Below are 20,692 nucleotides of genomic sequence, written 5' to 3'. Positions count from 1 at the left end.
TTAGGCTGAAAACAACTCCTTGAAACCTAAAAAGTATTTAACTAAAAAAGCATGCCTATGGACAACTATAAAGGATCTAATACATGGAAGTATTGACAATGATAGTCATACAAATATAAATAAATAAAAGAAGCAATATGTAGCTCACATTATCTCAAATGGACAAAATAATTTTTTTTTGGAAATAAAGACAGATGTAGATTGAAGCTCAAATACAAGGAAGGACAACCCAAAGAAATGAAATGAAGAAAAAATTGAATATTAAATCATGTCATGCCATGGATATCAATCAATTATGACAATGACATCAAATTCAGTAACAATAACTGAAAGGGCACCTGTCATCATCTTCATCAAATTCAGTATCAGAATCCGCTGATGTAATAATGGTCACATTGGGCTTAAGTTGTGCAGACTGGAGCAAAGGAGGCATCACAAAACCCATATATGGGAGAAAATCCTGCCCAAGGCACTTGCAAAGCCGTGCCCATGCCAGAAAGCATGGCATCCAAGTGAAAATTTGAGATTTGTAAGAATTTTAACTAAATGACAAAATAAATATATATTTCCAAGTTGATGCTTGTAAAAAGACCATACTTGTAACATGTAACTTGCAGTTGGATCATCAACATCCAGTTGAGATTGTTGCAGTGACATCAAGACATCCATGACCTAGTAAAGGAAAAAATGAAAACTATATACTAGCACACTGAAAGTAAACAATGAGTAAAGGAAAGAAAATATAAAAATTACTACTTCCAGCAATACATATGAATTTAAAAAGAAACACAAGAAACAACACTCTGAACTAAATTAAAATCCACCTGTTTGGCATCATCCCTGAACTTCTCCTTTCCAACGGCCATTCCTACCAAACTAATGCACTCCATTGCTTTGGCTCGAAGCATACGATTAGATTTATCATTTGCGTTCACCAAAATAGCTTTTAAGTATGGCATCACAGCGTCATAATACTTCTGAAATTGCACCTGTTAACATGGCATTTCATGTATTAAGTATAAAACTTAAAAGCATTGTCATTACTATGGAGAATATTGGCTACATAAAGCACCTCTGAAGAATCTGCAACAGATGCTAAGGCTGTCAAAGCCCCTTCTTGAACCATTTGCTTCCCATTCTAGAACATGGGCAACAAAAGAAAATATAACTACATATTTAAACACTAATAATTGGAAATGCATAAAATAGGAAGCATGCATGTCAAAATATTTATTATTGAGTAATTATAAAGCACTTCACAACAATGGATTGAACAAAATTTATCGGAGGCTTACCATTATGAAAAAAAAATTACAAACCCAAGTGCATGATTTGTTTAGCTCAAAAGATATTAAGCAATTATTCATTCAAAAACAAAAAACTCCTAAACATGCTCGAAGGCTTACATTGCACTAACCAAAATCCAATTAAGATTAAAAAAAATTAAATATAGGGCAAATGCAGTTCCACTTGGAGAATAAAAAAAGAAGCCAAGGAGAATCCATAAAGAGCTAATTCCTTCAAACCAAGATGTCCAATCAAGGAAAACACCATATGATCTCTAGAAAGATATTATTATCCAAATATTCTACAATTTTCTTGCCAGCTAGATATCAAACAAAAATCAAATACCTGTAGGAGTACCAAAAGTTTGCTCACTATCCCATCTAAGTAACGTGTTAGGATATCTGGGGTACAATTCTCAGTGAAATTTAGCACTGCAGAAGCAGCATGGGCCTGCAACATACAAGTCAAAAATGATGGAGCATATTAATGAGTTTCTGAATGTAAATGAAACGAGTTATCAAAGATCAAGAAAATAAAGATTCATATTTACACTGACAGAAGTCCAAAAAATAATGGCACTAAACAACAGATCCATCAACTATGAAGACAGACTTTTGGGGTAGAAGAACTCTAATATCTCAAAGAAACTACTCATATAAACCATATTCAATTGATGAAAAATAATAATAACAGAATACCTAAGATGTTGAAAAATGCATAACCCAGAAAATTCACCCTAACCATTTAACTTCCTTAAATCTAAATGTCCAATAAGAATGAGAAAAACCTCTGCACAAAGCCTTGAGAAAACTGAGCATAGTAATAGCAGTAATTACTAGTTTTCCATTTACCACCAGAACCTATAAACATTAAAATACAAGAGGTAACACAAGATGATAACTGCATGAGATTGCTTTGATCATACGCGACCAAACTCAACCAAAAGACTAAAATGTCTTATCTCTAGCAAAATGCATACATAATCAAGAACAAAAGAAAGAACACAAAATAGCATATAGTGAAGCTAATTTATAGAGCCCATCTTAGCATAATATGAATGAGAATATGCAATGTCACATAACACAAATTTTGAACATAATTAGAAAAACAAAAAAAAAGGGAGAGCATGACCAGAATTATTACAACAGGAGAAAATGTACCTAAACCATATAAAAAAGCACAATACAAACATGTACTCTTGGATTTTGAAAATCATCCATGGCTCCAGCCAAAGCCGGAAGCACTAAGTGGTGAAATTTAACCTGCAAGTCTGGCCCCAAATCCGTGGACAACTGCCCAATTGCATTTATAGCTGCCCATCGCACTCGAGGGTGAGGATCACAAAATGAATTCAAAATCATTGACAATACCTGCTCCAGATTCTTTATCATAACCTGCACCATCAAATACCACAATGTTAGAGACAAACACAAAAACACAGCTTCGAGCTTCGGTTCAAATGAGGAGGTGGAGGTGGTGGTGGGAAGAGATAATTTGTTGTGATGTCTGCGGCTTCGACTAGGGCGGCAGAAGAAGGAACACACAATGGTGAGACGACAATGGTGACGACATGGGGATGGCGGAAGGAACTGGGGGGAGGGGGAAGGGTGTTGACAGAGAACCCCACGATCTTGTTCCTTATCCTCTTCGACGGTCATGCACACTTCTAGCTTTATGAGGGAAGAGTGAACGACAATGAAAATCTCACAGTTTTTTTTATTGATCTAGGGTTGTCCAAGCTTTCGCCCAATTAAAACGTGCCATGTCAACAACAAAAAGTGGAAACACAATGTTTTCAAAGGCGGTTTTGAAAAAATGATGTACTAAAGCATATTTAAAGTCGTTTTTGAGGAAACCGCTTTTAAAAAGTTACAACTATTTACAAAATTGCCACCGCTTTCCTTACTACATCGGTCTTTATCTAACTAACGTAAAACCAACAACAACAACAACAACAACGCCTTATCCCACTAGGTGGGGTCGGCTACATGGATCAACTTCCGCCATAATGTTCTATCAAGTACCATACTTCTATCCAAATCATTAAGTTCGAGATCCTTCTTGATAACCTCTCTTATAGTCTTTTTGGGTCTTCATCTGCCTCGAATTGTTTGTCTTCTCTCCATCTGGTCTACTCTCCTCACTACAGAGTCTACCGGTCTTCTCTCTACATGCCCAAACCACCTAAGTCTATTTTCCACCATCTTCTATACAATAGGCGCTACTCCAACCCTCTTTCTAATAGCTTCGTTTCTAATTTTATCCTGTCGAGTCTTACCACACATCCACCGCAACATCCTCATCTCCGCTACACCTACTTTAGTCTCATGTTGGCTCTTGACCGCCCAACATTCTGTTCCGTACAAAATCGCCGGTCTTACCGCAGTCCGATAAAACGTTCCCTTTAGCTTGATCGGTACCTTTGCATCACATAACACCCCCGATGCTTTTCTCCATTTCATCCATCCTGCTTGAATGCGATGATTCACATCCCCTTCAATTTCTCCATCATCTTGTATTACAGACCCAAGATATTTAAACCGTGTGACTTGAGGGATAATATGGTCTCCTATTTTCACCTCTGAGTTAGATACCCTCCTACTTTTGTTGAACTTACATTCCATATACTCTGATTTTCTTTTGCTTAGGCGAAAGCCATGTGTTTCTAGAGCTCGTCTCCAAGTTTCCAACCTCTCATTCAACTCCTCCCTCGACTCTCCAAGGAGGACTATGTCATCTGCAAAAAGCATGCATCTTGGCGCTATCTCTTGGATTTGTTCCGTGAGGACATCCAGAATTAAGGTAAAAAGGTAGGGGCTAAGGGTTGACCCTTGATGCAAACCAATTGTGATGGGAAAATCGTCTGACTCTCCACCCTGTGTCCTAACACTAGTCGATACCCTATCATACATATCTTGGATAGCTCGAATATATGCAACCCTAACCCCTTTCTTCTCTAGAGCTTTCCACAATATCTCTCTAGGCACTCTATCATACGTTTTCTCCAAGTCAATAAAAATCAAGTGCAAGTCTTGTTGGTCCATGCGATATTGCTCCATCGCCCACCGTAATAAATAAATCGCTTCCATGGTCGACCTTCCCGGCATGAAACCAAATTGATTCTCAGTAACTTGAGTCTCTTTTCTTAATCTCCGTTCGATCACTCTTTCCCATAATTTCATGGTATGACTCATGAGCTTGATTCCCCTATAATTTGCACAATTTTGTATATCCCCCTTGTTCTTATAGATTGGCACTAACGTGCTTCTCCTCCATTCCTCCGGCATGCGTTTTGACCTCATAATTTCATTAAAGAGTTTGGTGAGCCACTCAAGACCTCTATCTCCAAGAGTTTTCCACACTTCAATTGGTATGTTGTCTGGCCCCACCGCCTTACCGTTACTCATTCTTTTCAACGCTTCCTTTACTTCCTGTTTCTGAATCCGACGATAATACTTATAGTTCCGGTCCTCTTCTCTTGTGTCTAGACTGCTAGAGTCGTATCCATATCCATCATTAAATAAGTTGTGGAAATACACCTTCCACCTTTCCTTGATATCTTTTTCATGCACTAAGACTTTGCCTTCTTCATCCTTAACACACTTTACGTGATCCAAATCTCTAGTCTTCCTCTCTCTACCCTTAGCAAGCCTATATATAGATCTTTCTCCGTCCCTGGTTCCTAGAGCTTGGTATAGTCCGTCAAAAGCTTGGGCTCTTGCCTCACTCACCGCCTTTTTGGTTTCATTTCTAGCTATCTTATACTTATCCCAAGTTTCAGAATTTCTACACCTAGACCATTCCTTGAAACACTCCTTTTTTACTCTAACTTTGCTCTGAACACTTTCATTCCACCACCACGATTCTTTACCCCTAGGTCCAAAACCTCTAGATTCACCCAACGTCTCTTTAGCCACTTTAATAATCTCTTGGGACGTCTTGTTCCACATATCATTTGCACTTCCTTGTGATTGTCCACACCATCCCTCCCATATCTTTTGTTGGAAGAATCCTTGTTTCTCACCCTTCAAGTGCCACCATTTGATCCTTGGTGCTACCATAGGACTTCTTCTCTTTGCCCTATCTCTAATTCTTACATCCATAACCAAAACTCTATGTTGGGTAGTCAAGCTCTCTCCCGGGATAACTTTACAGTTCAAGCAATACTTCCTATCAGACTTCCTGATAAGGAAGAAATCTATCTGAGAACATGTCCCTCCACTTTTGTAAGTGATAAGATGTTCCTCTCTTTTCTTAAACCATGTATTGGCTATAGAAAGATCCAAAGCCTCCGAAAACTCCAAGATGGATTTACCCTCCCCATTCATCTCCCCTAGACCAAAACCCCCATGCACCCCCTCAAAACCTCTATCCACGCTACCTACATGTCCATTGAGATCCCCTCCTAGGAAAACTTTCTCTCCTTGGGGTATATCCTGAAGTACCCCTTCTAGATCCTCCCAAAATTGTACCTTAAAGTGTTCTGCTAACCCAACGTGAGGTGCGTACCCACTAATAACATTAAAGGTGTCCTGTCCCACTACCAATTTTAAGGCTATGATATGATCTCCTACTCTTCTTACATCTACGACATCCTTCTTCCACTCCTTGTCCACAATAATCCCTACCCCATTTCTTGATCTGATTTTTCCCGTATACCACAGCTTAAATCCCGAGTTGTCTAATTCTTTCGCTTTTTCACCTGTCCACTTAGTTTCTTGTAGGCACATAAAATTGATCTTCCTCCTCACCATAACATCCACTATTTCCATAGATTTTCCAGTAAGTGTGCCTATATTCCATGTACCAAAGCGAATCCTCCTGTCATGAACTAGCTTCTTTACCCACACCCGTTCACGAAAATGTGGGAACCCTTGCTTACTTTTCACTACATCCGAGCGGCGATGCAGCGGCCCTTGCTCTTTTGACACTGTACTCGAGCCATACAGCGCGTTGCTTCCGGGCAACGACCTAGCATTCACATTATTACGTAATTGATCCATGTCATAGAGATTCGACAAAGTTTTACGTTGGCTGTCGAAAGCCTAACACAACCCTCTCCTTTTATCCGGGCTTGGGACCGGCTAAGAATAGCAAAGCTAACCTAGGCAGGATTATCTAACTAACGTAAAACCACTGTCATAAAATGCTTTTTTTCTAGTAGTGGTTGATTGTCTGCAGTTTTACCAATTTACGTGGGTGGTTTATCACTATTGAATTTGACATTGTATGTTCTGTTTATTTCTCTTAAAATAGATACAGCTTGCTGAGCATGAACATGAGAGATAATTGAAATGAACTCTAATAGTGAGAAACTTGGCAATCATATAATGAACTCCTGGAGTTCAAGATTGTATTACAAAAGGTTTTTTCCTTACATATTTGTGGTGAGCATATTCTCTTTTAAACTACAAGGTTTCGATATGCTCCCTGTTATTTTTGGCTGTGCTAGTGTTTCATATTTGAATATTAGCCAATAGGGGACTTTTTGATTGTAACTCAGCATTAATTATTGGAGATTTTTTTTGTTGATTCGCTTTTCTACTATACTTCTGATTTTAATGTATTATGTCAAATATTATGATATTTTATTTTAATTATAAATGTAATTCTGTTCTTTTTTATAAAAGATACTACCTGCATACTTTCTCTTATGTACGTATGAGATACAATATTGTGGGCATGTTTCAGGTATGTAGTTTTCTTGTTTCAAGTCGTGGCAATGCTTTTTCAGAAGTTTAGAGAGCACGAGGAGAATGTTTTTTCAAATGAAGACTATATTGACACCATTTTTGTTTGAAGAGGTTCCTTGTGACATCTCTTATTACTTTTGATAGTTTTCTACTATAAAAACTGTAAATTCTGTTACTAGTGTTTTTTTTTTTTACAATTTCATTTCATGTAATTGAACAGTTATAAATGGTTTATTTTACACAAAATGAGCCCGCATCATCATATCAACTGGTTAAGGCATGTTTTATTGTTACCAAAAATATCGTTTCAGAATAACATATACGTATATGTTACTATGAAAAGATATTTTTGGATTTTAAAAAGAAGGTTCTTCCAAGGGGCGTACCTCTTTAAGGAAAAATGATATAATGAATTATTCAAATATAAAAAGGGGAATGGAGGTAGAAAAAGAAGGTTCTTCCTAAGGGTGTACCTCTTTAAGGAAAAATGATATAATAGATAATTCAAATATAAAAAGGGGAATGGAGGCAAACTTAGCAGAAATGAGAGATGTAAATAGCAAGTGTCATATATTATAAAAACCCAAGGCCCAAGTACCCACCCAACATGGGGAGTTGCTATTTTCATCACCATGTGGGTGTCTTTTTTCATTATTCTGAAAATGTCCATCGCATGGAATGATGATCCACCATGCAACATATATAGCAAAATCATGTTTTCGTTGGTTTTTTTTTTCACCCTCAAAATACATGTTTTTGTTATACATAACACAACAAAAACAAACATGTCTTTGTTGTGTTATGTATAATGGAAATACATTTTGATTATGTATTTTTTATTTTATTTTGATTTTAAAAGGTATTTGAAGAAAAAAAATTTAAAGTTTCATGTTGTAATTTTTGACTAGCACATGAATAATTAATGTGTATAGATTGATGTAATGAATATCATTGATATTTTAGGGAAAATTGGGATTGCTATTTTTTTTGCTACATGGAACAAGCAAGCAGTACCTTTGGAAAGCTTGATGCAATGTAAACTATATATTTAGTCGGTGCAATCTTAACTGTTACTTTTTGTTAAACATGGTACAACAAGTGTGATAAATGACTCACGAGTGAACCATAGAACATCTAATATAAAACACCAGTGGTGGTTTGAGGCAACTATTTGATTGTGTTCATATTAACCATATTGCTTAAAAGATGGAGGGAATCCTTCTTGTTGTGTATTACAATGGTGACATAATATCATGTTTTGAGGGGGCATTGTTTGAATGTCCTCATGGTCCTAATTCATTAGAATAAGTGAAGACATGTTGTTTGCTGCTTTAAGAAAAGCAATTTCATATGCCATAAAATGTAACAAAATGTTACTTGACATGTATTACTATAAACTCGTATATCTAGGTGATGGTTGTATTGAGTATGACTATATGAAGTTTAAAGACGACAATGATATAGAAAATATGTTTTCCATCTTTTGGAAATTTCATTCCAAATGACTGATTGAATTATATGCAACATTTGACCAATCTCCAAAAGAAATCTTTGTCCTAGTGCATAGATCAAGATTTGCTGAAGAGATCCTTGCTCTGATACATGAAACAATGACGACAACTAGCTTTAATGAAGATAAATCTATGTAGTTATGTATTTTTATTTATGAAATCTATGTAAAAGTGTTATTATGTTGTTTGTTTGTTTGTTTTATGAATTTAATGGAAATATTGTTCTTTGCTATTTTTTTGGCAGGCTGGGTTAGGGATTTCAGCCTACCAACCCACATCAACCCGCCCCATTTTGGCATGCCTAAAAATGGGTTGAGAGAAAAACAGGGCGGGCCAATCCGCCAACTCGATTTTTATTAAAAAAATATTTGTTTTGATATTTTATACATATATTAGTAATTTTTAATTAGTTTATTTTGTCTAAATAAATTATCATTCAAAATTTAAGCTAATACATTCAATTTTTTAGCAAATATTTATTATTTAATATTTATAAAAGATAAAATTAATTAAAATATTTTTCTTCATAATACTTTAGGTGTGGCAGACCAACTCGATAAAAAAAAGATAGACTGTACTTTCAACCTATAAATCGAATACGGGATGGAATGGGTTGGCCCTTTTTGGTGGGTTGGTGGCGTGCAGGGGCTAACTAACTTGTTTTGCCACCCCTCCATGGGTTCAAAAACCTTATAAAGGGGGGGGGGGGGGGCTGGAAATTTTTTTCTTCTTTTATAATTGTTTAAATGTCTAACTTTTAATAAATTATAATTTAAAAAATATTGTTTTCAAACATAAAATGGAAACTAATTTTTATACAATTTGTAACATTAACTATTATTTTAATAACAATATATAAAAATAATTTTATATAATTTTCAACTTAAAAATATATATGTATATACATGAAAAGTTCAGAGGGAGGGGGGGACTCGAGCCGTTGTCCCCTGATAATTGTAAAATTTGAATTAATTTGATAGTTAATTTTGGCTAATAATGATTTCAATTTCTTCACTTTACTATTGTTAATGAAATAATGAAGAAATCAATATCTTTACAATTTTTTATTAGCAAAAGTCAAAAGAAGAAGATTTCAAGTGCTTAAGAGGAAAAATTGATACAAAAATTGGAAGAAAAGCCTTGAAGAAAAGTTGGAAGAATTAGACAGCTCACTCAGCGTGCACTATAAGTTTTGTCCGCTAAGAGCGCAGGAAGCCCAAAGGCACACTTAGCATGAAGTTAGCGTGAAAAGTAAGCTACCTTAGGCCTATATAAAGAGCAAGAAGCAAAAGGAAAAGACACACCGAGTCTCAGAGCTATCCAAAGCCTAAGCCTATCCCTTAGGGGAAACCCTCATACTTTAGCCATTCCTCCCTTTCTTGCTATTAGTCATCCATCCCCTTCTTCTATTAGCCTTTGAAGTGTAAAGCCTCTCATGGCTATGAGAGGCTAAATGATGGAAGCTTGCTTGTGGGGCTTCTATGGAGGCTGGATCTTTGAGCTTCAATGAGGTCCTTTAATGGTAATTTTCCACCATGGAGATGCAGCGGAAGACAAAGGAGAAGAGGTGAGAGGAGACGCCATCCACTAGGGAATAAGCCATGGAAGAAGGAGCTTCACCACCAAGATGAGCCTTGGATAAGAAGTTTGGAGAGGGTGCTTCAATGGAGGAAAAAAAAAAGGGAGAGAAAGAGAGAGGGTGGAGCACAAAATTGAAGGAAGAAAAAGGGAGAGAAGTTGAACTTTGAGTTGTGTCTCACAAGACTCTCATTCATCAAAGTTACAAAAAGTGCTACACATGCTTCTATTTATAGACTAGGTAGCTTCCTTGAAAAGCTTTCTTGAGAAAACTTCCTTGAGAAGCTTCTTTGAGAAAACTTCCTTGAGAAGCTAGAGCTTAGCTACACACAGCCCTCTAATAACTAAGCTCACCTCCTTGAGAAGCTTCCTTGAGAAGATTCCTAAAGAAGCTAGAGCTTAGCTACACATACCTCTCTAATAGTTAAGCTCACCTCCTTGAGATGCGAAGCTAGAGCTTAGCTACACACCCCCTATAATAGCTAAGCTCACCCCCATGACAAAATACATGAAAATACAAAAAATTCCCTACTACAAAGACTACTTAAAATGCCTCGAAATACAAGGATAAAACCATATACTACTAGAATGGACAAAATACAACGCCCAAACGAAGGAAAAACCTATTTTAATATTTACAAAGATAAGCTGGCTCATACTTAGCCCATGGGCTCAAAATCTACCCTAGGGCCTTCCCTTGGATCTCTGGCCCAATCTACTTGGAGTCTTCTATCCAACGCCCTTGCGGGGTAGGATTGCATTATTCCCTCCACCTTGGAAAGGATTTGACCTCAAATCCTGAGGTTCTTCATACTTTGGGCTCTTTCCGTCAACACATGTAAAAAGAACAAAAACATATGTGTTAGTGGTGTTTGGTATGTTGAAGTAAGGTAAGGTCTAAAAACCCATTTCTTGGGCATCTTCCCATGAAGGAACATGGTTCCTCACCAACTCAATGAGTGGTGCTACAAGTATAGAAAAATATGGGACAAACCTTTTGTAAAAGTTTGTTAAGTCATAGAAGCCCAAAATTTTTCTTATACTTGGTGGAGTGGGCCACTCAGGAATGACCTTTATTCTCTTAGGGTTCATAGGAACCCCTTGATTACTATTTGAAAAATTAAGAATAGTAAAAATAAGAACCTAAGGTGTCCCATATGAGTACCTAAGTTTGTATTGAAACTAAAAATAAGAACAAACCTACCTAATGGGTCCCTATGTACACACACCATGAAGATGTTAGGTGCACGAGTGATTTTACAAAAGAGGGTTGCACCACTCAAAACATTCATCATACCACCTATTTTAGGGACTTGGTGCCTAATAATACCTATTTTGGGCACCAACAAAGCACAAGGATTTAAGCTCTTGTGAACCAAACCCTCATCCAACAACTTCTTTACTTGAGGAATAAACTCAAGCCCAAGAGGTGTGGCAAGTTAGCAAGTGTCTTTTTACAAAAGAGAAAATGTGGAGGTTGTCTAAGAGGGAAAGTTTCTTTAATGTTTGTCTTTATTGTAAAATGAGTTTCCTTCTTAGCTAACCTCTTGGAGGAGACACTTACCTCCTTACACTTCTCTTTAACCACTAATGTTTGTCCTTCTTCTTGGGGGTAGATTTCTTCACTAGATTCTTCCCCTTTTGCTTTTTCACTTTCATTAGAGGAAGGTGAAGTAGTAGCTTTATCTTGGCTACTATAAATGTCTTGGCCCCTCATAATCATGGTTTTTGTGGTGGGGCATTGAGAAGTAATGTGTCCTCTTCCAAGACATTTAAATCACTTTATAGAGCTAGTTTTCTCTTACATACTAGCCTTAGGGGCTTGCTTTTCTATTGTCTTCCCCTTATCATCTTTGGGCTTAGAAGGTGTCACCCCTAAGATGCCTTGACCTTGGTCTTTCTTTGGATAAGAGTGAGAGCCATAAGATTTTGATGTAGACTTCTTTTTAAGTTGTTGCTCTACCCTTATTTCCCAAACTAAGTTAGCCTCTATATTGTCCTTCCCATGGAAGTATGGGAGGTTAATGTTAACCTCTTGAGGCTTTATTTTCTTTTCTCTTCTATGGGAGTGAGGTCTAAGATGTGACCTATGCCTTTCTTCGTAATAGTCACGAAGTTTTTCACTTAGGCTCTTGCAAGAGTTATGACTACTATAGGAGGCATGTTTTTCTCTTTTCATTTCCTTCATTATTTTTCTTCTTTCTTCCTCTCTTATTTTCTTTCTTTCATCTTGACTTATTTCTTCCACTCTTTTTTTTCCTTTTTCTTTTCTCTCTTGTTTTTCTTTCCATAACTTGAGGGAACTCAACTCATCTAAGATTCTAGATAAAGGGTCTTTATGACTAGTACCCTCGCCATTAACACTAGATGAATAATGACTCATGTTGGTTCCTAAGTTGTGGTTCTTTCTTGTTGGAGGTTTGAAAACAAAAGGTAAAAGAAAATATGGTTGAAAATAGCCAAAATAAACACTAATAGAGGTGTGAAAGATAAGGTAAAAAACTAATTGGTAAAAGGAAAGCTATCTAGGCGGTTTAACAATGGAAGGTAAAGGAAATAAGCTATGAAAGTAAGCAAGAAATGTAAACTAGGCGAATCCTAAGAGTGTTTGGATGACCAAATTCAAGGTTACCAACAAAACACTCACTATCCTAAGGAAAAATTGCCTAAAATTATTACACACAAATGGAAGTTTGGTAACCTATTGGAGGCTCCCAACACACTTCCAATGAAAGGTCTTTTTGTTACAAAACTTGAAAGCAATGAAGGTAAATAAATTGCAAATTACAAAATTACAAAACGGTCCTCAATTTTGGTGGTTGTTACCTCTTTGGTGATTCACTCAATTTGGAGTGCTTCTTAGTCCAATAGCTCTTAAGGTGGTTAGCCCCTTTCTTCTTGACTCAAATTCTTCAAGGGATGACACCAATCCTCATTTCCAATTCCCTATATGACAACTCATAAACAAGGAAACAAAGAGACAAGCAACAACCAAAGACAAAAAAAAATGAAATGAAAGCTAAACCAATGGAGTTTTAGCAAGAAAATTTTTCAAGGATTATTCAACAATTAAAGCAATGAAAAGGACATAGAAGCAAGCTAGGACTCAAAGAGAAACTTAGAATGGCTCTAGAGTAGAGTAAGCAAACTATAAAAAAAAAGACTCAAAAAACCTCAATTTTTGGCACTTGTTTTCACAGTAATTTTCTATTGAAATTTCGGAACTAAGATTGGTATAACATAGGCACCAATTATAGAATAAATTTTGAGCCAAAACAACAAGCACACTTCCCTTTAACTTTTTTTTTCCTGGATACTGATTTTTCTGCCAACTTGTGTGATTTTTAGTATTTTTTCCTTTTACCCAAATCACTTGGTTCTTTTTTTATAAATTTTTGCCAGATGTTTAGAAAATTCAGTAAAAATTTCAGCTCAAAATTCGAAGTAACCAATTCTCAGTAATTTTTACAAGTTTGTATGTCCAAGCGGCTAGCACCAGCGATTTGTTTTTTTTAAGCAAGGTATATTGATTGCCTTGGGCTTACTTTCAACCTTCCTATGTATGTTGAACTCACTAGTATTTTTTTACCACAGTTTTAGGAGTTCAATATTCACTTAGGATCAACATTTCAGCCAGCAATTCAATTACCAAAACTCAAATTCACAATAGACACAATCATAAGGAAACCTAAAAGTTCAAGAAAAGGTTCACAATCAAAGACTCTCTAAGAATTTTGCATGAACATGTTAAGGACTAATTAACATGAAAGATTTGACTCAAATCAAATAATAGGCTAAAAGAATTTCATACACTCATGAACAAATGAGTTAGACAAAGAAACAAGAAAATAAAATTCAGCACAACATAAGAAATCTTATGTGACAAGTTTCATGACTAGGCATGACTTCTATGACAAAACTACAATAGGTGAACAAGTCACTCTAGATTTTTGAGGTTTTCTTCTACTTTAATATTTTTGTAAGAATTTTATGGTTTAGGTTTCAGACACAAAAAATAACAAGACAAAATTCAAAGGAACCTAAACTCAACACAATTCATGGTTCAAGAACAAGAACAAGAAATTTGAACCATAGAAAATCAAATCTAGCTTCTATACCAAGTTTAATCGATGGAAACTCTAAAGAATCATGTTAACAACATTTAGCACAAGACATGTGAGGAGATACATGGAGAAAAAATGAAGAAACAACAATGGAAGAGAAGGTAAAGTTGAAAATTAATGGAGGTTTAAGGAGCACCTACTTGAAGCTCTTGTGCTCTGATTACCACTTGATGGAAGCTTGCTTGTGGGGCTTCTATGGAGGCTGGATCTTTGAGCTTCAATGAGGTCTTTTAATGGTAATTTTCCACCATGGAGATGCAGCGGAAGACAAAGGAGAAGAGGTGAGAGGAGACGCCATCCACTAGGGAATAAGCCATGGAAGAAGGAGCTTCACCACTAAGATGAGCCTTGGATAAGAAGCTTGGAGAGGGTGCTTCAATGGAGGAAAAAAAAGAGGGAGAGAAAGAGAGAGGGGGGAGCACAAAATTGAAGGAAGAAAAAAGGAGAGAAGTTGAACTTTGAGTTGTGTCTCACAAGACTCTCATTCATCAAAGTTACAACAAGTATTACATATGCTTCTATTTATAGACTAGGTAGCTTCCTTGAAAAGCTTTCTTGAGAAAACTTCCTCGAGAAGCTTCTTTGAGAAAACTTCATTGAGAAGCTAGAGCTTAGCTACACACACCCCTCTAATAACTAAGCTCACCTCCTTGAGAAGTTTCTTTGAGAAGATTCCTAAAGAAGCTAGAGCTTAGCTACACACACCTCTCTAATAGCTAAGCTCACCTCCTTGAGATGAGCAGCTAGAGCTTAGCTACACACCCCCTATAATATCTAAGCTCACCCCCATGACAAAATACATGAAAATAAAAAAAATTCCCTACCACAAAGACTATTCAAAATGTCTCGAAATACAAGGCTAAAACCCTATACTACTTTAATGGCCAAAATACAAGGCCCAAACGAAGGAAAAACCTATTCTAATATTTACAAAGATAAGTGGGCTCATACTTAGCCCATGGGCTCGAAATCTACCCTAGGGCCTTCCCTTGGATCTCTGGCCCAATCTACTTGGAGTCTTCTATCCAATGCCCTTGCGGGGTAGGATTACATCACTAAACCTCTCTATTGGGAGCCTATCAGTCAATGCCCTTGTAATTTAACTTCTCTTCTTATCTATTAAATGCAATTTCAATTTCTATTGTCTTTTCTCTACTCTTCATCTCTATTGTCTGGTTTAGCCATGCATGCATTTATTTTTAGGGGTTATACATTGGGAAATGGTAATGTCTAAAGAACTGGGAAAAGGCATCTCAATAATTCATTGCTAAGGATAGAGTGACTTTGTTGTGCCTCTGCATACATCTTCATACTTAATGCAATTCATTATTCAATCTTTGCAAAGGGATTTGGGAGATAGAATAGATAAATTAGGCTCTTCATCGTAAGGGATCAGGTTTGAGTATCTTAGTAGATGTGGGTGGAAATTGGAAAAGCTGTTAATAAAGAAAAACATTAATATTACATCAATGGTAGTTAGGCGTTCTAGGCCCCAACATAATTGCATTTTGAAGCCATCTTTTGCACTCATCTTGTTTATTTTATTCTTGTCTTTTAAATTCATGTTCTTTCTTTCTCCTTATTCTATTATAATTCCTCATCTCTTGCTTACTAATTGTGTATTCATCAACGCATGTACAAATAAAGTCCATGTGGACTTGACACTCGGTCTTCCCTTTTAATCTTTAAAATTTGGTACAGTTGCCAATGAGTTAACACTCACCCCCTTCTACATGCGCCCCTACATGTGAACCTTCAATAAGCGTCAAGAAGGTATCCTTTTGGGATTAATTAAGATTTTGTAGGGAAATTAGAAATATATTATATTTTTCCTTTTTAAATAAAGATATTGTATCTTTATTATTATTATAGCATCAATTAGGAATATGTTAATTTGTAATATCAGAAATGATATTCTTTATTGTTTCCTTTTATTTAGATTCTAAGAAATTTTATTTTGGCTTATATATAGAGAAAACATATGTACTCAAAAAGAACAAATTGTTAGTGAATGAAAATTTGAGGTTTCTCTCAATTTCTCAACCCTTGGTATTCTCTTGAATAAACGAGTTGTTGAAATCTCGCTTAACCCTATCACGTATGCTACATCAGATTGGTATCAGTAGTCAATATGACCTTACACCATGTCACCAAGGAGACATGCTACTCATGCTAACCTAGGGAAGATGATTGGATGAGTCAGTCACACAATTGCAATTGCAGGTGACCCACATGACACAATAGTTAGTTGTTCTTCAATCGTGACCCCAACACTTTGATCATGCGATCTTCGATAAGGGTGTCAAACCGGGCCAGGCCCGTCGGGCCTGGCCCAGCTTGTTCTCCGAAAAAGTTGGGTTGGGCTGGAATTTGAGACCCGTAAACCGTTTAGGCCTGCCCTATTAGGCCCGTAAGCCCGATAGGCTAGAGACGAGCCTGCTTGCGGGCTAGTGCTCTTTTTTTATAAAAAAAAAGGATTATGGACTCTGAAATGGCCCAAATGCATTCTTGCAGTCCAAATGGCCTAAACGCACGCAAGCCAGACCAGACCCTCACGGCCTCTTGAATTGAATCTCATTTCTTATTCTCTTGAATCTCTTCTCTCGAGCCCTCTCTCTCAAGACCCTCACCCTCGACCTCGAGCCCTCACCCTTCTCTTTTGATTTCGAACCCCATCAGCCTCACGTCTTCGATTGGACTTCAAGAGCCTCACCCTCAGTCCCTCAAAGCCTCCCTCTATGGCGACGGCTCCGTGTCAACCTCACACTCACGTCCTCCCTCTCTTTTAAGACCCTCACCCTCGACCTCAAGCCTTCTCCCTTCTCTTTTGATTTCAAACCCCAACATCAGCCTCACGTCTTTGATTGGACTTCAAGCCTCACCCTCAGTCACTCATTGCCTCCCTCTGTGGCGGTGGCTTCGCGTCAGCCTCACCCTCACGGCCTCCCTTCACGGCTCCGCGTCATCTTCATCCTCCCCTTCACGCCAAACACTTATCTCCGAGACTGTGCGTCTTTGTGCCAACACTTATCTCATTTCCCACACTGTAAGTCCTACTTCTTTCTCTTTGCCTATTTGTTGCTTGAAATGGTTCTTCTCTGACCTTACAATGTGGACTATTGCTTAAAATGCTACATTTCCTAAAAGTAATTATTGAATGTGTTAGGAGATGCATTGTTGATCTGATTTGGTAGTTGTTATTGTAATATTGTTGATCTGATTTTGCTACTTCCTAATCCCTATTGTAATTGTTCTGATTTTGTAGTTGTTAACTTGTTATTGTAATATTGTTGATCTGATTTTGCTACTTCTTAATTCTTATTGTATTTTTTCTGATTTTGCTGTGATTGTTGTCTTGTCTTGTTGAATAATGAATAGTAGTTTTGATTACTTAATCTCATTAATAGGTTTTTGACAATTGACATGGAAACTAGAAAAGAGTCAATTAATAAGCCAATTTCTTCTGGTTCTATGTCTATTGATGAAAATAAGGACAAATCAAGTCATGAAGAGATGCAATCTTAATTTGTTGAGCCTAGTGGTAGTAGTAAAAGGCCTAGGTCTTTAAGGTCTAAAGTATGGCAATTTTTCACTAATATAGGTGTGTGTGATGATGGAAAAACTAGGGTAGCATGTAATGCTTGTGGAAAAAAATATGTAATCGGTGGTAAAACACATGGTACTTCTCAGTTAAAACGTCATCTTAAGAAGTGTGAGAAAAGTAAAGGGCCTGATATTGGTCAAATGATGTTAGACATGTAAGGAAAATTGAAAGCTAGAAAAATAGATGAAGTGGTCGTGCGTGAATTGATAGTTGATTTAATGGTTAAGCATGATTTGCCTTTGAGATTTGTTGAGTTTAAGGAGTTGTGGGTATTATTAGAATATTTGAATCCAGATGTAACTCCATTTACTAGAAATACCGGTAGGGGGGTCTTGGTTAAAAAATATATGAGACAAAAGGCGGACCTTAAAGAGGAACTTGTTTCCATCCCTAATAGGATTTCTTTGACTTGTGATTTATGGACAAGTTGTAATACTGAGGGTTTTATTTGCTTGACTGCTCATTATGTTGATTCAAAGTGGAATTTACAAAGCAAAATCATTAATTTTCAACATATGCCTCCTCCTCACACTGGTTTTGAGTTGTGTAAAAAAGTTTTTGCTTTCTTGCATGATTGGGGAATAGAGAAGAAAATTTTCACCATCACTTTGGATAATGCTTTTGCTAATGATGTGTTGCAAAAAACTTTAAAAAGTCAACTTGCTTTGCAAAAAGAGTTGGTATGTGATGGTGAGCACTTTTATGTGCGTTGTTGTGCACACATATTAAATTTGATTGTTCAAGAAGGATTGAAAGTAGCCTAGCATGCTTTGGAAAAAATTAGGGATAGTATCAAATATGTGAAAGCTTCAGAAAGTAGAATGATCAAATTTAAAAGATGCATTGAAAAAGTTGGTAACATTGAAGCATCAAGTGGGTTGTGTCTGGATGTTCCTACAAGATGGAACTCAACTTATTTGATGCTTCAAAGTGCTCTTAAATATGAAATTGTTTTCTCAATCTTGCATTTGGATGATGAAAATTATAAATACTTCCCTTTAGAGGAAGAATGGATTAGAGCTAGAAAAATGTGCAAATTATTGTTGCCATTTGATCATATTACCACATTGATGTCTGGCACAAGTTATCCTACTTCCAATTTATATTTTTTACAAGTTTGGAAAATTCAAGGTCTTTTGATGAGTTGTGAGAGATGAGGATGAAGTTATTAAGAGAATGGTTGAAGACATGATGTTGAAATTTGATAAATATTGGGATGAGTATAGTGTTGTACTTGCATTTGGTGCAGTTTTTGACCCTAGGATAAAGTTTGAATCATTGGGTTTTTGCTATAAAAAGATTGATCCACTTACATGGGAAATGAAGGTTGAGAAAGTCAAGAGAAAGTTGTATGAACTTTGGAATTTTTATGCACCCAAACCAAAAAGTTCTTCTAGTGTTAAGCCACCATCCTTAAGTTAGGACTTTGGTCTCTTTGATGTAAGTTCTAAAATTCATATATGTTTTTAAAGAATTACTAAAATTCAATATTAATTTTTTTCATTATTATGTATGTTTATCACTTTTTTTTTATTTGTCACATTAGGATTTAATAGAGTACAAGGAACAAGTTGCTAGTGATATTGGAAAGTCTCAACTTGATACTTATTTGGAAGAAGCGGCATTGAACTTGCATCTTACAACACATATGGATGTACTTGATTGGTGCGAAACTAATAGTCCAAGATTTCCACATCTTTCTATTATGTCTTGTGACTTGCTGAGCATACCAGTTACAACTGTTGCATCTGAATCTGTGTTTAGCATTGGATCTCACATTCTCAACAAGTATGGAAATCTCCTCTCATCGAATTGTGTGGAAGCAATTATTTGTACTCGCAATTGGAAGCATGGCTTCAATGAGGGTAAAAAACTTCATTATTTATTTTATATTATTTTGGTAATTATGTGTCACTTCTCACTTTTCTTTTCTTTTTTATAGATGATGATGATTTGTTTGATGAAGATTCAATTGTGAAGACAACTTCTTCCAAGGGTGCATCCAATGTTGTTGATGTGGAAGAGAATGATAATGAATGAGTAGTTTGTAGGACTTTAAGTATTTTAACGATTATGTTTATGGACAATTATCTTTGTGTTGTTAACTTTGTGTTTGTGTTGTTAAATTTGTATTATGTTTGTGGACAATTACTGTGGACATTGAGTTTGATGCTTGAATGTTAGTTTATGGACAATTAGTGTGGATATTGAGTTTGATGCTTGAATGTGAGTTTGTGGACAATTAGTGTGGACATTGACTTTGATGCTTGAATGTGAGTTTGTGGACAATTAGTGTGGACATTGACTTTGATGCTAATGTGAGTTTGTGGATAATTATTGGACATTGAGTAGTCTTGAGTTTATGTTTATGATTATTATTATTGAGTTTGAGTTATTGGACAATTATTTTGTATTGTGGACTTTTAGTTTATCTTTATGATTTATAAATCAGAATAATTTAGTTTAAGTTTGTATATATAAATATTTTTTTAATCTGTGTAAAAACCTTAAATACAGGAAGTTTTGAAATGGAGAGATTAAAGGCACACAAGGTGACAAGGTCATCTAGATTCTAGATATTGAAGTTTGTGATAGGTTTAAGGTTTTATTCTTTTATTGCTTACTACTAGTATAATATTATTTTTAGTTATAAAAAATTATAAAGAGACAAGAGTTAGATTCAAAATTGATGTTACCAACAACGATAAAGGACAATGCTAAATTGATGTTACCAACAACGATAAAAGACAATACAAAATTTGGAAAAAAATAAATTGGCAGACTGGTGGGTGGCCCGCGGGCCAAGCGTGCCAACTTGAAACGGGCCGGGCTAGGAAAAGTAGCCCGTTTTGCTTTGCAGGGCGGGCCAGGCTAGCCCGTTTATGGCAGGCCAAA

The 20,692-nt window shown here is 36.3% G+C and overlaps 2 protein-coding genes across 2 annotated transcripts; one reads left to right on the top strand and one right to left on the bottom strand.

Moving 5' to 3' along the window:
- Positions 1-313: 313 nt before the first annotated feature.
- On the bottom strand, positions 314-1,137 carry LOC114404578 (importin-5-like). Its single transcript, XM_028367480.1, has 4 exons — positions 1,073-1,137; positions 825-989; positions 598-672; positions 314-493 (listed from the first exon to the last, which is right to left on the bottom strand). Exons 1-4 carry the CDS (start codon positions 1,124-1,126, stop codon positions 314-316), a joined length of 474 nt encoding a protein of 157 aa, XP_028223281.1. The 5' UTR covers positions 1,127-1,137.
- Positions 1,138-2,857: 1,720 nt separating this feature from the next.
- On the top strand, positions 2,858-20,012 carry LOC114404577. The gene is made up of 4 exons (XM_028367479.1): positions 2,858-2,940; positions 16,816-17,239; positions 19,344-19,662; positions 19,740-20,012. The coding sequence occupies exons 1-4, from the start codon at positions 2,858-2,860 to the stop codon at positions 19,835-19,837; spliced, it is 924 nt and encodes a 307-aa protein (XP_028223280.1). The 3' UTR covers positions 19,838-20,012.
- Positions 20,013-20,692: the final 680 nt, after the last annotated feature.

Source organism: Glycine soja, unplaced genomic scaffold, assembly GCF_004193775.1.
Source record: "Glycine soja cultivar W05 unplaced genomic scaffold, ASM419377v2 tig00104511_1_pilon_84547_1256723, whole genome shotgun sequence".
In the NCBI taxonomy this organism is placed as follows: Eukaryota; Viridiplantae; Streptophyta; class Magnoliopsida; order Fabales; family Fabaceae; genus Glycine; species Glycine soja.
This window is presented reverse-complemented; position numbering and strand designations above follow the sequence as displayed.